Raw genomic sequence first — 19,540 nt, 5'->3', positions numbered from 1 at the left:
TCAACGTTTTTTTTTTTGTCATATAAAAATACAATCATGTGTGCTTACGGACTGTATCCCTGCAGACTGTATTGATATATATTGATATATAATGTAGGAACCAGAAATATTAATAACAGAAGGAAACAACCCTTTTGTACGAATGAGTGTGAATGAGTGTAAATAGGGGAGGGAGGTTTTTTGGGTTGGTGCACTAATTGTAAGTGTATATTGTTTTTTTTAAAGTTGATTTAATTAAAAAAAAAAAAAATGTTTTTTTTAAAATTTCTTGTGCGGCCCGGTACCAATCGATCCACGGGCCGGTACCGGTTGGGGACCACTGCTATATAGGATTTGAAATAGAAATATATTTTTTTATTTTATTTCACATAGGTTCCAGCAACCCCCATGACCCCTGAAAGGGACAAGGGGTAGAAAATGGATGGATGGATGGATGGAAGTCCTGTCCAGCCACTAAGGCAAATCATATTGTTGATGTAGATGCCCATATCTGCTGTAGGGATTTACATTACAAAAGAGAAGCGTAGGATATGTCTCTTGTTGCCTTATTTGTGTTTGACTTTAATACATTGATTTATTTCATGTTTGGCACAGCCGGACCGGAGCAGGAGGGGATAGAAAGAAGAAAAAAATGGGGTACAAGAAGGGGATAAGAGGGGTTAAGACGGAGAAAACAAAAACAACAACAACAGAACAACATCCGCAAATACGATATTCAGAATATTCTAATCAACAGTTACACATTTTTTAATGGAACTGATTGATGATTATTTGGATGCTGAGACAACTCAGGAACTTATCAAATATTAATTCTAATTGTATTTTTTTTCCTAATTTTTTGTTTTGTTCTTTAATAATAATCCTAAATGGTCAGTCATCAGTGTTTGGGAGATTGTTGAAGATTTGATTTTCAAGTGCCCGCATACCGTATTTTTCGGACTATAAGTCGCAGTTTTTTTCATAGTTTGGCCGGGGGTGCGACTTATACTCAGGAGCGACTTATGTGTGAAATTATTAACACATTACCGTAAAATATCAAATAATATTATTTAGCTCATTCACGTAACAGACTAGACTTTAGGGGTGTGGGAAAAATCGATTTGAATTCAAATCGCCATTCCCACATTGTATGGTTCAGTATCGATTCTCATTTTTCAAAAATCTATTTTTTTTATTTTTTATTTTTTTATTAATCAATCCAACAAAACAATACACAGCAATACCATAACAAAATACCAAACCCGACCCAGCGACACTCAGAACAGCAATAAACAGAGCAATTGAGAGGACACACAAACATGACACAGAACCATCCAAAAGTAGTGAAACAAAAATAAATATTATCAACAACAGTATCAATATTAGTAACAATTTCAACATAGCAGTGATTAAAAATCCCTCATTGACATTAACATTAGATATTTATTTAAAAAAATAAATACAAAAAAAAAAAGAACAATAGTGTCACAGTGGCTTACACTGGCATTGCATCTCATAAGCTTGACAACACACTGCGTCCAACATTTTCACAAAGATAAAATAAGTCATATTTTTGGTTCATTTAATAGTTAAAACTAATTTACATTATTGCAATCAGTTGATAAAACATTGTCCTTTACAATTATAAAAGCTTTTTACAAAAATCTACTACTCTGCTTGCATGTCAGCAGACTGGGGTAGATCCTGCTGAAATCATATGTATTGAATGAATAGAGAATTGTTTTGAATCGGAAAAATATCGTTTTTGAATCGAATATTGCGTTGAATCGAAAAAAATCGATTTATAATCGAATCGTGACCCCAAGAATCGATATTGAATCGAATCGTGGGACACCCAAAGATTCGCAGCCCTACTAGACGTATATGATTTCATGGGATTTAGCGATTAGGAGTGACAGATTGTTTGGTAAACGTATAGCATGTTCTATATGTTATAGTTATTTGAATGACTCTTACCATAATATATTACGTTAACATACCAGGCACATTCTCAGTTGGTTATTTATGCCTCATATAACGTACACTTATTCAGCCTGTTGTTCTCTATTCTTTATTTATTTTAAATTGCCTTTCAAATGTCTATTTTTGGTGTTGGGCTTTATCAAATAAATTTCCCCCAAAAATGCGACTTATATATGTTTTTTTTCCTTCTTTAATGCATTTTCGGCCGGTGCGACTTATACTCCGGAGCGACTTATACTCCGAAAAATACGGTAACTTATAAAATATTAATTCTAATTGTATTTGTTTCCAAATTTATTGTTTTGTTCTTTAATAATAATCCTAAATGGTCAGTCATCAGTGTTTGGGAGATTATTGAAGATTTGATTTTCATGCGCCCTTATATGTGCCTTTTTAAGCGGTACCTTGATGCCACTGCAAGATCTCAATACGAATGGTTTTCTTGGTGACAGTGATACTAGTTAATATTATAGATGTATAACTGACCTGATCGCTCCCCTTTCTCAGAACCATCCTCAGAAACAGCATGGTGTGAGCTCTTGCATATAGCTTCAGAATGAGAGTCAACATTCTTATTAAGCTTCTTGCTGAAGGAACTAGGGCTGGGTATCATGGCAATTAGGACAGCACACATTTGTGTGCTTCAGTAGCACATCATTTCACTCAATTAAAAACAAATACATTTGTAACCATTAATTTTTTATCTGGGTGTTTTTGTTTTATATTGTCTCTCTGGACTGATCTTAACTGCTCATGTAAGGAACGAGATTCACAAATCGCAACACATCAAATTATTATTTCCCCCATAATTTCACTTGCACAGTAACACCAATGCATTCTTTTTTTTCAGCCAAAATAATTCACATTGCTAAGTTGATTTAGTAACATTCATTCCACTTACACCAGCATGTCTGGAGTCACCAGACGACACACAGCACGTTAGTCTCAGCCAATCGTCACAGCCTTATTCAGAATCACCTTTATGTGTCAAGAACATGAGTATGTACGAGAAATCTGACTTGGTGACACACACACACACAGTCTGTGCTTGTAGTCGTGTTGCACAGTGTAGGAGCGGAGCAGAATCATAATTGTCCATAAGAATACAATAAAGATCCAGCAGGCATATAAAGTATTTATTACTGACACTATAGCCCTCAGTTATCGGCTTGGAGTGCTTGCTTTGGAATTCTGTAGGATTATTTTCATGGTTGGTTTCAACATTAGTTCGAAATTGATATTACAGCATTGATTTCTAGTGAGTTTCAGGCAAACAATTATATCTCTTTTGGGAAGAATTAGATTAGATTTTAATGTGCAACACATGCATTCTGCTAACCTTGCTAATTCTTGTGTCAGTACGTGTGCGCTAATTACACGCCATCTGGCATTTCCCCTGGTAAAATTCTCTCCCACCCCTTAGACTCAGTCATGTAGATTGCAGTTAATTTCCAAGTGACGACTCATGCATACGTTTTCATGAAAAATAGGGAGAGTGATGGTGGGCTGGCTGGCTCTATAAAATACAGTATATTCTGAGGTCGGGGGACTAAAGGGTGGAATTCCGACAAGACACCTTGGAGGCCATCTCTAACCGGACTCATTAACAATGACGAGCAGAGCTCTCTTCAAGCATGAGTAATTTGATTATGAAATTTAAAACCAAAGCACGAGAACTGAAGTGTGAACAAGAAAGGATGATTGTTTTATTATGGTGCTCTCTTTTATTAGATGTGCTATTCTTTGTTTTTTCATTTCCCCCCCTAAACAATACCCTAGCAGCATCAGCATTCAGCAAACAAAAGAGATGACTGCACTCATGCTTGAATCGTCTCCGTAATGAAGGTGCAGAACTTGCTACCCGAATGCCTGCGGCTGTCAGATCATGCCTTTGCAATCACATTCAGAAATTCACACTTCAACAGTAATCATCACTCTCACTACTGTTGTGTGACTTCTCCTGGCCTTGGGTTTCTCTCGCAAATAAATATGTCATTTTGATCTATGTACTGTACATGCTATATCATATTGTGGGCTCTGACCGAGCAAATCAACATGTTTTAACAAATAGAGAACAAATAGGAAGGAATAGCTCTCAGAAGTGGCTCAATTAACAGTAAAATACAATCAGCTGTGGTTGCCGGAATTCACTGATTAAAATACAGTCACGGGGTATATAGCACATTACGGTATGTTGATGTCGAATCCGTTATTTTACAGTTGATAACTATTTTTGCTTACAGTAAATTTCTATGAAAAAACTGATAAATTGTTACCTTTTTACGAAAAAACCTATAGAATTTACAGTAAAATACTGGCAGCTGTGGTTGCCCGGAATTTACCGTAAAACAAATTGTGGCCAATTTTAGTGTTGCCAATCAGCCTATCCCTTGGTGGGAGGAAGCCGGAGTACCTGGAGAGAACCCACGCAGTCATGGGTAGAACGAGAAAATCCACACAAAAAAGACCCCTGGATAGAATCGAATCCAGGACATTCTCAGAACAAGGTACTAGCGCTAACCACTTCCCCACCGTATCTAGTATCTGCAAAATGCCAGTGTTTACGAGACATGTGAGCGGTACATGGTTTTAACTTGAAAGTAATTGTACAAGTTTCACAACATAGCCCTCTACAAAATGTTCCTTCAAGTGAGCTATTAAAAATGAGCCTTAGATTAGGGATGTCCCGATCCGATATTTGGATCGGATCGGCTGCCGATATTTGCCAAAAAATGCGTATCGGCAAGGCATGGGAAAATGCCGATCCAGATCCAGTTTAAAAAAAAACTCTGGTCCGTGTTTTCCAACGCACCGATTTAAATAATACATTACACTTTTCTGCTGCTCCGTAATTTCCGTTCCGCATTTTCCAGCACACCTTCAACACATCCACAATTCTCACGCAGTTGCTTTTAGCTGCTGGCATTACACGACAGGCTCTTCTCACTCTTTCCTGTGTCTCCCTCTCACAGACAGCGAGCGCACCTTCTTACACACGTCACATACTGTCACGTCATACGTCACATACGTATACGTCCTCCCCGAGCAGAGAGGTAGCAGCATGGCTAACGTTAGCTGTGATGCTAGCGCAGCCGTGCGAGCAACGCTCCCTCGCCTGTGCAATTGCGCACTGTTTAAGCGTCCTCTGCGCATAGCAAATCCATGCCACGCACAAAATCAAATAAAAAAATAAGCGCATAACAATTTTCGACACACGGACACGACAGAGACAACATCATCATTGTTCAAATATTGTGACGTCTGTCAAGACGCTTATCTCCATTCGGTGCCACACGTCCACACCATCAAAATGCAGAGGCAAAAATTTCCACATCAACACCGTATGAAAAAATTTGTGATTTTTTTAGTTGTGATTTCCTTCTCTGCATGAAAGTTTAAAAGTAGCATATATTAATGCAGTATGAAGAAGAATGTTTTAATGTAGACATGCAAGCCTTGAAAGAACATTTTGAAAATCAAGACTACATTTCCTGCAAATGGGTGCATTTCTACCCTATATTTTAACTTTAGATTTATTCTCATATCAAACTCTTTTGGCTGTCTTTTTGACACTTACATCAGGCACCCCCCTCCACACCCTGGATCATAAATAATGTAAATAATTCAATGTGATTATCTTGTGTGATGACTGTATTATGATGATAGTATATATCTGATAGTATATATCTGTATCATGAATCAATGACTTAAACAAGTTGAAAAACTTATTCGGGTGTTACCATTTAGTGGTCAATTGTACGGAATATGTACTTCACTGTGCAACCTACTAATAAAAGTCTCAATCAATCAATCAAAACACATAGAATCATCATACTGCTGTGATTATATGCATCAAGTGTTCATTCAAGGCAAAGGCAAAATATCGAGATATATATAGTGTATCGCAATATGGCCTTAAAATATCGCAATATTAAAAAAAGGCCATATCACCCAGCCCTAGTTCAATGATGCCATTTATGTTTGTCATGTATAATTTTGTCTATTTTGTGTTTATCCTTGAATAAACAGGTCAGTTTCTTGTTACCAACCATTGTGTATTATTCAAACTCCCCTAATTCAGCTGGCTAGTTGTTATCAAGAGTACTAAAACCCTTTTCAACATGATTCTGACAACTAAGTAGGCTAAATAACTTTAAACTTTAATACATGCTCGGATAGGCCAGTATCGGTCAGTATCGGTATCGGTCAGTATCGGTATCGGATCGGAAATGCAAAAACAATATCGGTATCGGATCGGAAGTGCAAAAACATGGATCGGGACATCCCTACCTTAGATACCCCGTATCTGTTAAATAGCTTCTTGCAACCAGTTCCAGTACACTTAAACACACTGGGTGGTTCATTTCGATGCAGTTTACAATGAAGCACATAGACGTAACCCCTCAATGTCTGAGACGACTTGCTAAATAAAAAATACAAGAAAACATGTTGTAAGCCAAACGTTAACGAGGCTAATGCTTTAACACAAACCCCTAAAACAATTCATTTATGCTGTACATTTAAATGAACAATCTCCAGAATCTTTAGACAGAATAATGCCATATATTTTAGAATATTTGCATGCTTGTGATATTAGACTATTTGCAAATGCATTGTACAATTTTTCATTATTCTCACAGTAAAGGCATTTGTTTTCTACGTATAAGAACCATAGTAATTTAGGTTATCTACTGTTTCTTGGTTTGCAGGAATTCACTGCCTTTACTACTGTGATAAACTAATTTTGATTGTATGGTGTTTTACTGTTGCTATTTAACAAATGCTTGCCATAGTTTTTATGGTCATTTTTGGCAGTGTAGATAGTGTAGTCATTAAGTATTTGAAAGTCAAATTTCCTTATAGCCCCCACCATTCTTCCCTGATAAGATTTTTCTTATCCAAATAGTGCAAAAAGGTAGTTCAGGAACACATCAACGTTATCAGGTCTAAAAGTCAATCTATTTTTAAGAACTGAAGTCCAACCATACATCCATTTTCAACTGTGTGTCCCACTCGGGGACGCAGGGGTGCTGGAGTCTATTCCAGCTACACTCAGGCGGAAGGCGGGGCACACCCTTGAAGTGTTATATACAAATAAGCAAACTTTGGTTGAGAGACCAAATCCTGGCTAAAATGTATGAAAGTGGATCTCATAATGAGGAATGAAAGCCCAGACTTACCACTGTTGCACTTCTTTCTCTGTAACTGCAAGAGAAATACAAAGTGTCAGTTAGCTTGCAGTGAAAAGTTCTTTAAAAAGTAGTTTTCTAGATCAGAGGAACAAATTCATAACATCATTTGCTCAGTTGTTCTAGACACAAAACATGCGGCGAGATGTACTTCAGTAAAAATAGCAAGCAGTCTGGCTACCTTGAACAGAGAATTAAGACATTGTACAGTGTTAGAGGGAATGAAGAAAAGATAACTACAATGTGCAATTCCTGTAGGAATTGCGTGTGAAAGCCCCGATGCTGAAGCTCAACTGAAATACTGATGGGATGTAGAATGACAGAATAGTTTGAATATTGAACACACAGCACGACACTTATTGACAACATATTTTGTAACATTGTAGATCAGACTGTAACTGGAGGCTTGTTAGTTAGTGATGTCAGTGATCATTTACCAGTGTTCATGGTGTACAATATTAACTGCAAAACATCCAAACCTGTAAATAGTGAATATTATCGTAGAGACACAACAGAAAGATCATTAACAGCACTAAAGAATGATTTAGCGAAACAAAACTGGGATTCTGTTTTTCAAACGTCAGATATAAATGCAGCTTATAATTTATTTCATGACATTTTTTTCTCACTTTATGATACACACTGCCCCATCAAAAAATGCACTATAACTAACTCCACAAAAATTCCATGGATAACCAAAGGGCTTGCGAACGCTTGCAAAAAGAAAAATTATTTATATAGGACTTTTTTTAAGCATCAAACCATAGAAACAGAACAAAAATACAAAACATATAAAAATAAATTAACCAGCATATTAAGAGCAAGCAGGAAAGAATACACCACCAAATTATTAATCCAAAAGAAAAATGATATAAAGGGAATTTGGAAGGTATTAAATACAATTATTGGGCATGGTTCAAACAGTCCTTGTTATCCAGAGTTTTTTGTTGAGAACGACCAAATCATAATTGACAAGAAGATGATTGCTGACGGCTTCAACGTGTTTTTTGTTAATATTGGGCCTGAGCTGGCAAAAAAAATCCCAATTAATGATGAACAGCCCACGGAACTTATTGAAAAAAATCTTTATTCGATGTTCCTTACTCCGACTGTCGAAAAGGAAGTCTTAGAGGTTATTCAGAAAAGCAAGAACAAAACATCACGTGACATTTATGACCTCGACATGAGGACCGTCCGGAACGTAGCGGAAGAAATCATCAAACCATTCACATACATATGCAATTTATCTTTTCAACTTGGACAATTTCCTTCACAAATGAAACTCTCAAAAGTCATCCCCATCTTCAAATCTGGAGACAAACACCACTTCACAAATTACCGGCCCGTCTCCCTTCTGCCACAGTTGTGAAAAATATTGGAAAAATTATTTGATAATAGACTTCGTGGCTTCATTGGAAAGCACAAATTATTATATGATTGTCAATATGGGTTCCGACAAAATAGGTCAACTTCATTAGCTTTAAGTGATTTAATAGAGAACATTACTAATGGTATCGAGAAAAACAAATTTGTTATAGGAATTTTTATTGATCTGCAAAAGGCTTTCGATACCATTGACCACCAGATGTTGGTAAATAAACTGGAAAACTATGGCATAAGGGGAGTGGCAGGGAAATGGCTGAAGAGCTACTTGAATGAGAGACAGCAGATTGTTCAGATCGACCAACATCAATCTACACTCATGAACATAACCTGTGGAGTCCCCCAGGGCTCGATACTAGGACCCACACTATTTATAATGTATATCAATGAAATATGTAAAGTATCAACACTGCTGAAGTTCATCCTCTTTGCTGACGATACAACCATTACATGTGCAGGTGACGACCTGAAGCAACTTCTGGCCTCTGTAACTGAGGAGATGATCAAGTTAAAAACGTGGTTTAATACCAACAAATTGTCTCTGAATTTAAAGAAGACCAAAATCATGCTCTTTAGCAATCGCAAAAGTGAAATACCCATCAGGATTGTTATTGATGATACACCAATAGAATATGTCCAACAAAATTCATTTTTAGGAGTGGTAATAGATGGAAAATATATCATGGAAGCCTCATATAAATTACCTAAGGACAAAAGTTGCTAAATGTGTTGGAATGATGAGGAGATCATGTCATTTATTGAACACCAATGCTCTGCTTTTATTGTATCATTCATTTATTATGTCATATCTAAACTATTGTGTTGAAGTCTGGGGAAATTGTTATAAATCTCATCTACAGCCTTTAGTCACTCTGCAGAAAAAGGCCATTAGGATTGTGTCCAATGTTCACTACTTACATCGTTCGAATCCACTATTCATGGAGTTAAAGCAACTTAAACTGCACGATGTGATCAACTTTAAAACTGCTCAAATTATGTTTAGGGCATCCCAAAACTCTCTACCATCCAATATACAAAACCTATTCCAGGATAGAGATGCTCACCATAGTTACAGTCTAAGAGGAAACAAAAAATTATATTTTCCTAAATTTAGAACAACTTTAAAATCAATGTGCATTTCAGTGCGTGGAGTCAGTCTGTGGAACAACTTAGGGGACCAGTTAAAAACCTGTTCTAACATGATTACATTTAAAAGACTGTTTAAAAAAGAAGTACTGAAGATGTACGAGGAGGAAAGAGAGTGATGCCCTCAGCACAGAGCGATGGGAGAGAGGTGTATGGTCAGAGAGTGTGTGTGTGTGTGTGTGTGTGTGTGTGTGTGTGTGTGTGTGTGTGTGTGTGTGTGTGTGTGTGTGTGTGCGTGCGTGTGTGTGTGTGTGTTTTGTCTCGTCTTGTCTTGTCCCATAGTAACAGTGGTACTATTGTATTGTTAGTGTATAGGAGTTTTTCTTGTTTTTGTTTGTATAGTATTGTTCTTGTATTATATTGTTTATGTTAAATAGGGAGTGAGTGAGAGGGGTTGGGATATTATAAGCAATTGCTTCATCCAACCCCTTTTCAAGCCATGCATAAATGTCTCTGCCAAAATGTAAAAAAAAAAAAAAAAAATGTGTGTTGTTGTATTGTGCAGGTTTGAAATAAATACTTCAATCAAAAAAAAAATTCAATCAATATCGAAAGTGTTTGAAATGTTGAAGACCTAAAGCTGACCTAAAACTGAGTGTCACAAACCATGATTTGTAGGTGTAAACATACAAAATTAGCTTTAAAAAAAAGCTAGCAAAAAATGTTAGCATGCTAATAAGAGACATTAACATACTTCAAAGATGGCACCAAGTATCAACATTCATGTTTTTTGGTCTCGATATAAATAATTAGCTAAAAAGCAAGCAAAAAATGTTAGCATGCTAACGTTCTCATAAAAATGCTGACAGTTAACGTACTGGACAGCTCTTTGATTATCAAAAACATGATTTTTAGGTTTAAACACACAAAATTAGCAAATAAAAAGCTAGCATAAAATGTTAGCATGCTAACATTCTCATAAAAATGCTGACAGTTAACGTACTGGACAGCTCTTTGATTATCAAAAACATGATTTTTAGGTTTAAACACACAAAATTAGCAAATAAAAAGCTAGCATAAAATGTTAGCATGCTAACGTTCGCACAAGTATGCAACTACTTGCATGACAGTTCCGAGTATAACAAACCATAGGTTTAAACATACAAAATTTGCACACAAAAAAAACTAGCATAAAATGTTAGCATGCTAACATACTCACAACTATGTTAACATGCTAACACACGTGAACTGTTAGCATACTTGCATGACAGCAGTGAGTATAACAAACCATGATTTTTATGTTTAAACATACAAAATTAGCAAAAATAAGCTAGCATAAAACGTAAGCATGCTAATGTCCTCACAAGTATGTTCACAGTGCATTGGCAAATCAGATGAGAAATGTAGGATATGCAGAAGTTTGCATATTGGCCATTCATAGTCAATGGGGAGAAAGTTCTGAAAATTCCAGGAAAACCGGGAATTTGGGGAAAGGGAGAACATGTTTTGCCTTAGATATCTAGGGTGAGTAGTGTGTGTGGATGGTTAAACAGTCCGAATCGGGTAAAAAAATGGCACACATTTTTGAGAGTTTGGGCCAATGCAGAACTTTAAAAATGTCCATTCAAATTCTTCAGGACAACCTAAAATCATCAGCCCGGAGGTTGGGTCTTGGGCACAGTTGGGTGTTCTAACAGGACAATGACCTCAAACACACATCAAAAGTGGTAAAGGGAATGGCTAAATCAGGCTACAATTAAGGTTTTAGAATGGCCTTCACAAAGTACTGCTTAAACGTGTGGACAATGCTGAAGAAACAAGTCCATGTCAGAAAACCAGCAAATTTAGCTGAACTGCACCAATTTTGTCAAGAGGAGTGGTGAATAATTCAACCAGAAGCTTGCCAGAAGCTTGTGAATGGTTACTAAAAGCGCCTTATTGCAGTGAAACTTGCCAAGGGACATGTAACCAAATATTAACATTGCTGTATGTATACTTTTGACCCAGCAGATTTGCTCACATTTTCAGTAGACCCATAATAAATTCATAAAAGAATCAAACTTCATGAACATTTTTTTGTGACCAACAAGTATGTGCTCCAATCACTCTATCACAAAAAAATAAGAGTTGTACAAACTATTGGAAACTCAAGACAGCCATGACATTATAATAATAATAATAATAATAATAATAATAATAATGGATTAGATTTATATAGCGCTTTTCTAGACACTCAAAGCGCTTCACAGAGAAGTGTGAACCCATCATTCATTCACACCTGGTGGTGGTAAGCTACATTTGTAGCCACAGCTGCCCTGGGGTAGACTGAGTTTGCGCCTACGGCTCCTCCGACCACCACCCATCATTCACCAGTGTGAGCGGTACTGGGGGCAAGGGTGAAGTGTCCTGCCCAAGGACACAACGGCAGCAATTTGGATGTCAAGAGGCGGGTAGCGAACATGCAACCCTCAGGTTTCTGACACGGCCGCTCTACCGACTACGCCATGCCGCCCCGTATGTGTGTCATACTTGCCAACCTTGAGACTTCCGATTTCGAGAGGTGGGGTGTGGGGGCGTGTTCGGGGGTGGGGCAGGGCGTGGTTGAGGGTGTGGTTAAGAGGGGAGGAGTATATTGACAGCTAGAATTCACCAAGTCAAGTATTTCATACATATATATATATATATATATATATATATATATATATATATATATATATATATATATATATATATATATATATATCTACATCCTGAAAATATGCAAACAAAACTGTGTTTAGATAATTGATACTTCAAACTTGCATAAATAAATATTAAGGAATATAACATAACTTGGCTTCTGACAGCTTCAAAATCTAATGAATAAAATGCTAACAGTGTTGATAAACAAGCAATTATTTTAATAATTAAATATGGTCATTTTAAATGAATTATTATGATCATTTAAAATTAATTATTTCAAATATGTTTATTTTAATGTATAATTCTAATGCCTGGATGTAATAAGGAGTCAGAAAAAATACAATTAATTTTGATGTTTTTAGCAAAATATAGTAAAAATGTATTTTTTTTTTTTTTAAATTAATAAATATATTTATTTGTAGGTAAGATAAACATAATAATACAATGTATCTCTAGTCTGGATGATTTATTTCTTGTCACCCTGTTGTCCTGTGAAAAAAGGCTGTCCTCACTCAGGTCCGCATGGAGCTGGAGGGGGCGTGGCCTCCAGCGACGGCTGAAAATCGGGAGATTTTCGGGAGAATATTTATCCCGGGAGGGTTGGCAAGTATGATGTGTGTATATACTGTATGTATATATATATATATATATATATATATATATATATATATATATATATATATATATATATATATATATATATATATATATATATATATATACACACACGTTGGTATATACATACACACAGCATATAAATATATATGCTTATGCTGCAAAAATGGCATATAATCAAAACCATATAAAAGCATAAAATTGTACCTTTGGGGATTTCTGCTTGTACAGGGGCTATCAAGGCAGATAGCTTTAATTTGTACATTTTTACCTAGAGAGCATTCATGTGCCCCGGGCATTGAATGTCACGGTCAATCTCATGACTGTCAGCCAAGCAAATCTACCATTAAATTGGCCTCTAAAGTCAATGTAGTCAGAAATGGAGCGGGAGTTTACCATGGCTTATTGTAAAAAAAAAAAAAAAAAGTTATATAACTCAGTCAGAGGCAACGGGCAATAATGCGATCCGTCCATGCAGTCGAGCGCGGCGCCCGTTCGGCCGGTCGGCCCTGGAGGGTCCGCTAGAACCCTTCCCGCTTGCACTCTGTCACTGTGAGACTCTTTATGCCTTTGACAATGCAGAAGAATCATCACGCTATTAGATGGGCCAAGCCTACACCCTGGAGACATTTAAATATGACCGCTGGTGGTTCAGTGTGGTGCGGGGCTGAAAACCTGTCGGGAAGTAATTCTGGCCTAATCTGGGCACTTTCCATCGGACCGATGATGATTTTCCGGTTTTCCAATGTATAAATGTAATTACAATGTTGGATACTCGTGTTAAACAATGACAAAGTCTTAAAGGGGAACATTATCACCAGACCTATGTAAGCGTCAATATATGTTGCAGAAAAAAGACCATATATTTTTTTGACCGATTTCCGAACTCTAAATGGGTGAATTTTGGCGAATTAAACGCCTTTCTAATATTCGCTCTCGGAGCGATGACGTCACAACGTGACGTCACATCGGGAAGCAATCCGACATTTTCTCAAACACCGAGTCAAATCAGCTCTGTTATATTCCGTTTTTTCGACTGTTTTCCGTACCTTGGAGACATCATGCCTCGTCGGTGTGTTGTCGGAGGGTGTAACAACACGAACAGGGACGGATTCAAGTTGCACCAGTGGCCCAAAGATGCGAAAGTGGCAAGAAATTGGACGTTTGTTCCGCACACTTTACCGACGAAAGCTATGATAGACAGAGATGGCAAGGATGTGTGGATATCCTGCGACACTCAAAACAGATGCATTTCCAACGATAAAGTCAAAGAAATCTGCCGCCAGACCCCCACTGAATCTGCCGGAGTGTGTGAGCAATTCAGGGACAAAGGACCTCGGTAGCACGGCAAGCAATGGCAGCAGTTTGTTCCCGCAGACGAGCGAGCTAAACCCCCTGGATGTCTTGGCTCACACCGTCCCTTATGCCACCGAAGATGATCAAGAGAAGAATATCGACCCTAGCTTCCCTGGCCTGCTGACATCAACTCCAAAACTGGACAGATCAGCTTTCAGAATGAGGGTATGTCTACAGAATATATTAATTGATGAAAATTGGGCTGTCTGCACTCTCAAAGTGCATGTTGTTGCCAAATGTATTTCATATGCTGTAAACCTAGTTCATAGTTGTTAGTTTCCTTTAATGCCAAACAAACACATACCAATCGTTGGTTAGAAGGCGATCGCCGAATTCGTCCTCGCTTTCTCCCGTGTCGCTGGCTGTCGTGTCGTTTTCGTCGGTTTCGCTTGCATACGGTTCAAACCGATATGGCTCAATAGGTTCAGTTTCTTCTTCAATTTCGTTTTCGCTACCTGCCTCCACACTACAACCATCCGTTTCAATACATTCGTAATCTGTTGAATCGCTTAAGCCGCTGAAATCCGAATCTGAATCCGAGCTAATGTCGCTATAGCTTGCTGTTCTTTCCGCCATGTTTGTTTGTATTGGCATCACTGTGTGACGTCACAGGAAAATGGACGGGTGTATATAACGATGGTTAAAATCAGGCACTTTGAAGCTTTTTTTAGGGATATTGCGTGATGGGTAAAATTTTGAAAAAAACTTCGAAAAATATAATAAGCCACTGGGAACTGATTTTTAATGGTTTTAACCATTCTGAAATTGTGATAATGTTCCCCTTTAAACCATAAGGATCATGTATTTGAACATTAATCATTCAATCGACTGAGAAATGAAAATAAACTTGATAACTTTGCTTTCAAACAGGAAACAAGAGAGTTCACTCTGAGCAAAATTAATTGAATGGAGTGAATCCTCTTGTCCGTCATCCACATTTTCTTGTCTCGGTGGACGGAAGAATGACCTTACCTTACACAAACAGGATAAACTGGTCGCGACTCGCTAGTGAGAAGCACTGTGAGGTAAAATTAGGAGCTAAAACGATAATTGCAAAGCCAATGTCCCTGTGTGGGAACATTTCAGCTTTAAACGAGTGATCAACATGAGCCCATTAACACGTACCGGTATGCCCAATTTGTTGGAAAGTGAACAAAAAACCAGCAAACCTAGGTATTACAAATGGGAAAAAAAATTGCACTTTAAGGTGTTTAATATTTATTGAAGTGCAATTATTCCTAACACAGTTTTAAAGTCAATGTTATTTTTCATTGTTTACTTATTTAGGATAATTAAAAGTTATTGACCTTCTAATTACAATAGTAAAAAAACTAATGAAAAATCTAAGTTTGAAAAGAATACTTGCATTAGTTGATTTGATTTGATTATTATAATATAATGATGACATTAGTTCTTATTTTTTTCTCAAAATAATGCTGACAATAATATTGTTTATCGACAATTTGTGGAACGATATATTAACCAGCAAAATGTATTATCAGCCCAGACCTATTGGACGTGAGCTTGCAGGCAGTTTTGGATGCCTCTGAACGTTGTGTTTTGTAGTCTGATTTTAACAGTGGGAACACTTCGATGTTACAGAGGGCTAGAAACACTTACATTTGTGCTCATAAGTTTACATACCCTGGGAGAATTTATGATTTCTTGGCCATTCTTCAGAGAATATGAATGATAACACAAAAACCTTTCTTCCACTCATGCTTAATGGTTGTGTGAAGCTATTTATTGGCAAACAACTGTGTTTACTCTTTTTAAATCAAAATGACAAAAGAAAGTACCCAAATGACCCTGATCAAAAGTTTACATACTCCAGTGACTTTGATCTTATAACATGCACAAAAGTTGACACAAACAGGTTTGAATGGCTAATCAAGGTTCCAATCCTCACCTGTGACATGTTTGTTTGTAATGAATGTGTGCGTATGAAAGGTCAGTGAATTTCTGGGCTTCTGACAGACCATTGCATCTTTCATCCAGTGCTGCACAGATGTTTCTGGATTCTGAGTCATGAGGAAGGCAAAATAATTGTCAAAGGATCTGCGAGAAAAGGTAATTGAACTATTGAACTAACTGAGCATAAAACAGGAAAGGGGTATAAAAAGATATCCAAGGAATTGAGAATGCCAATCAGTAGTGTTCAAACACTGATTAAGAAGTGGAAAATTAGGGATTCAGGTAGACCAGCAAAGATTTCAGCCACAACTGCCAGGAAAATTGTTCGAGATGCAAAGAAAAATCCACAAATAACTTCAGCTGAAATACAGGACTCTCTGAAAAATTGTGGTGTGGCTGTTTCAAGATGCACAATAAGGAGGCACTTGAAGAAAAATGGGCTGCATGGTCGAGTCGCCAGAAGAAAGCCATCACTCCAAATTACTTTGTTCCAGAAGTTTTGAGGCTTCTCTCTGTGCTGTTTGGCGTAATGTGAGCGGGATCCTTTGTGACATTTGCGCAGAAATGGCTTTCTTCTGGCGACTCGACCATGCAGCCCATTTTTCTTTAAGTGCCTCCTTATTGTGTATGTAAACTTATGAGCACAACTGTATGTGGGTATAGGTTGTATTCAGTCACGTGACTTTTTCTGACCTTCTAACTTCCGGTGAACGAAGTGGTCAACTGAAACTAATATAGCTACTGTGCGGCAAACAGTGTGCGAACTATCTGAGTCCGCAAAAGGCTTAGATCTTACAGCTAAAAGTACATACAAGCAAAAAATTTAACTATGCAATAGAATTGATCCCTATTTTTTACAAAAAAAAAAAAGATTAGTCTCGTTCCAAGACATGTCGAACTTGGTGCTCCAGACCATATTCTACACAACAAAACAGATTAAAAGCTTGGAAAAGCACGGAGGTCTAAGATTTATTTGCGTGTGGCTGCGTCAAGGAAATTAGTATTAAGACTCTACCGGATAAATCATGCATCGTTTTTGCTCGAGTGAGGTTGCATTTCATGATTTAACTTTGCGTCTTGCGAAACTGGGAGTATCACTCAATCGCATTGATTCACAGTTTTTCATTTCCCCATTATGTTAACCACTCATTATGATAATCGAAGACACCACTGAAGGCTTGACTGGTCGTGAGAGAAGACGGCGAAGTGACCCCAACTTACTAAAGCTGCATGGCTGGGTAAGTTTAGGCCATGAGTTTTGTTGTTGTTGCACGCAACGGCGTCCTCACAAGTGCGTGTGGCTTTCCTGGTCTTTATCAATATATAACTATAGATCTCAACGTTGTATATGTGCTGAAACTTGTATTTATGACTGCTGCCTTTGGCAAAAGCTTATTCAATCAATCAATCAATGTTTATTTATATAGCCCTAAATCACAAGTGTCTCAAAGGGCTGCACAAGCCACAACAACATCCTCGGTACAGAGCCCACATATTATTAACTCATTTCGGTTTTGCTCTCATTTGCTTTTTTTTTTATTGAGACTTGCCAAGTTGGTGTTTTACGAAACAAAATGCGATTGAAGAACTCCGTAACAATAAAATAAAATATAAATAGATAAAATATAAAAATATCAAGATAAACTTAAATGGGAAATACTAAACGTTAAAAGTATATCAATCAAACCTTTAACAAAGTGGTCACTGCAAACTTGTGCGTTTCTCATCATTGCTTTGTAAAATCCTGCACTCTTTCGCACTTCTTGAAGTACCTCTCGAGGAACTCTTTTTCGCGATTTGAAGGGTTCAAACAGCCTAAAACAAGCATAGGGCATTTTTCTTTGAGAAAGGCAAAATGCCACTTAGAACAGTTTGACAACCTTGCATATTTATTTATTGTATACGCTTTCAGTCAGCCCCCTCCTTCTCCTCTGCTTCATACTAAAGCTGAAGCTGCAGCCTGGAGCCTCCCCAGACATGCCATCCCGCCTGCTATAATGTCCACAAAAGAAAAAATACTTCTGTGTTTATTTGTCCACAACATTTACATGTGACTGTTTTGTCAACAAGGACCAGTACAAAGTTTGATTAGACGCTAAACTGCTGCTGTAAGACATACTTGCCAACCCTCCCGGATTTTCCGGGAGTCTCCCGAAATTCAGCGCCTCTCCCGAAAACCTCCTGGGACAAATTTTCTCCCGTAAATCTCCCGAAATTCAGGCGGAGCTGGAGGCCACGCCCCCTCCAGCTCCATGCGGACCTGAGTCCGCTTTCCCACAATATAAAGAACGTCTACAGTAAAGCAGTCTGTCTGCCGTAAACAGCAATGTTATGACACTCTTAAACAGGACAATACTGCCATCTAGTGCATTTGGTGAAAGCACTTTTGTGCGTGACACACAGCAATGCATAATCAGAGAGGGTGTTCAGCATGGTTAGAAAGATAGTGACAGAGAATAGAACAAGGATGGACAATTCAACCCTTAACTCAACAATGAGTAGATGAGTGTTATGTGTGTGTATATGTGTAAATAAATGAACACTGAAATTCAAGTATTTATTTTATTTATATATATATATATATATATATATATATATATATATATATATATATATATATATATAAATAAAATATATATATATATATATGGGCGTCACGGTGGCAGAGGGGTTAGTGCATCTGCCTCACAATACGAAGGTCCTGAGTAGTCTTGGGTTCAAACCCGGGCTCGGGATCTTTCTGTGTGGAGTTTGCATGTTCTCCCCGTGACTGCGTGGGTTCCCTCCGTGTACTCCTGCTTCCTCCCACTTCCAAAGACATGCACCTGGGGATAGGTTGATTGGCAACACTAAATTGGCCCTAGTGTGTGAATGTGAGTGTGAATGTTGTCTGTCTATCTGTGTTGGCCCTGCGATGAGGTGGCGACTTGTCCAGGGTGTACCCCGCCTTCCGCCCGATTGTAGCTGAGATAGGCTCCAGCGCCCCCCGCGACCCCAAAAGGGAATAAGCGGTAGAAAATGGATGGATGGATGGATGGATATATATATACATATATATATATATATATATATATATATATATATATATATATATATATATATATATATATATATATATATATAAGAAACAATTGACTTTCAGTGAATTATATATATATATATATATATATATATATGGATGGATATATATATACATATATATATATATATATATATATATATATATAAGAAACAATTGACTTTCAGTGAATTATATATATATATATATATATATATATATATATATATATATATATATATATATATATCCATCCATCCATCCATTTTCTACCGCTTATTCCCTTCGGGGTCGC

General features: G+C 37.3%; 1 protein-coding gene and 1 long non-coding RNA gene across 4 annotated transcripts in view; both read right to left on the bottom strand.

Moving 5' to 3' along the window:
• The window catches only part of LOC133623107 (uncharacterized), a 225,393-nt gene that overhangs the window by 24,164 nt on the left and 181,689 nt on the right, over positions 1-19,540 (bottom strand). The window lies entirely within an intron of this gene.
• LOC133623105 (neuronal calcium sensor 1) overlaps positions 1-19,540 on the bottom strand; it is a 58,504-nt gene that overhangs the window by 22,582 nt on the left and 16,382 nt on the right. For all 3 annotated transcript variants that reach the window (XM_061986099.2, XM_061986100.2, XM_061986101.2), the window contains one exon: positions 7,143-7,167. In XM_061986099.2, coding sequence (XP_061842083.1) covers positions 7,143-7,167 — 25 coding nt within the window. The remainder of the gene's footprint in view (positions 1-7,142; positions 7,168-19,540) is intronic.

Source organism: Nerophis lumbriciformis, linkage group LG12 (genome assembly GCF_033978685.3).
Source record: "Nerophis lumbriciformis linkage group LG12, RoL_Nlum_v2.1, whole genome shotgun sequence".
NCBI classification, from domain to species: Eukaryota; Metazoa; Chordata; class Actinopteri; order Syngnathiformes; family Syngnathidae; genus Nerophis; species Nerophis lumbriciformis.
This window is presented reverse-complemented; position numbering and strand designations above follow the sequence as displayed.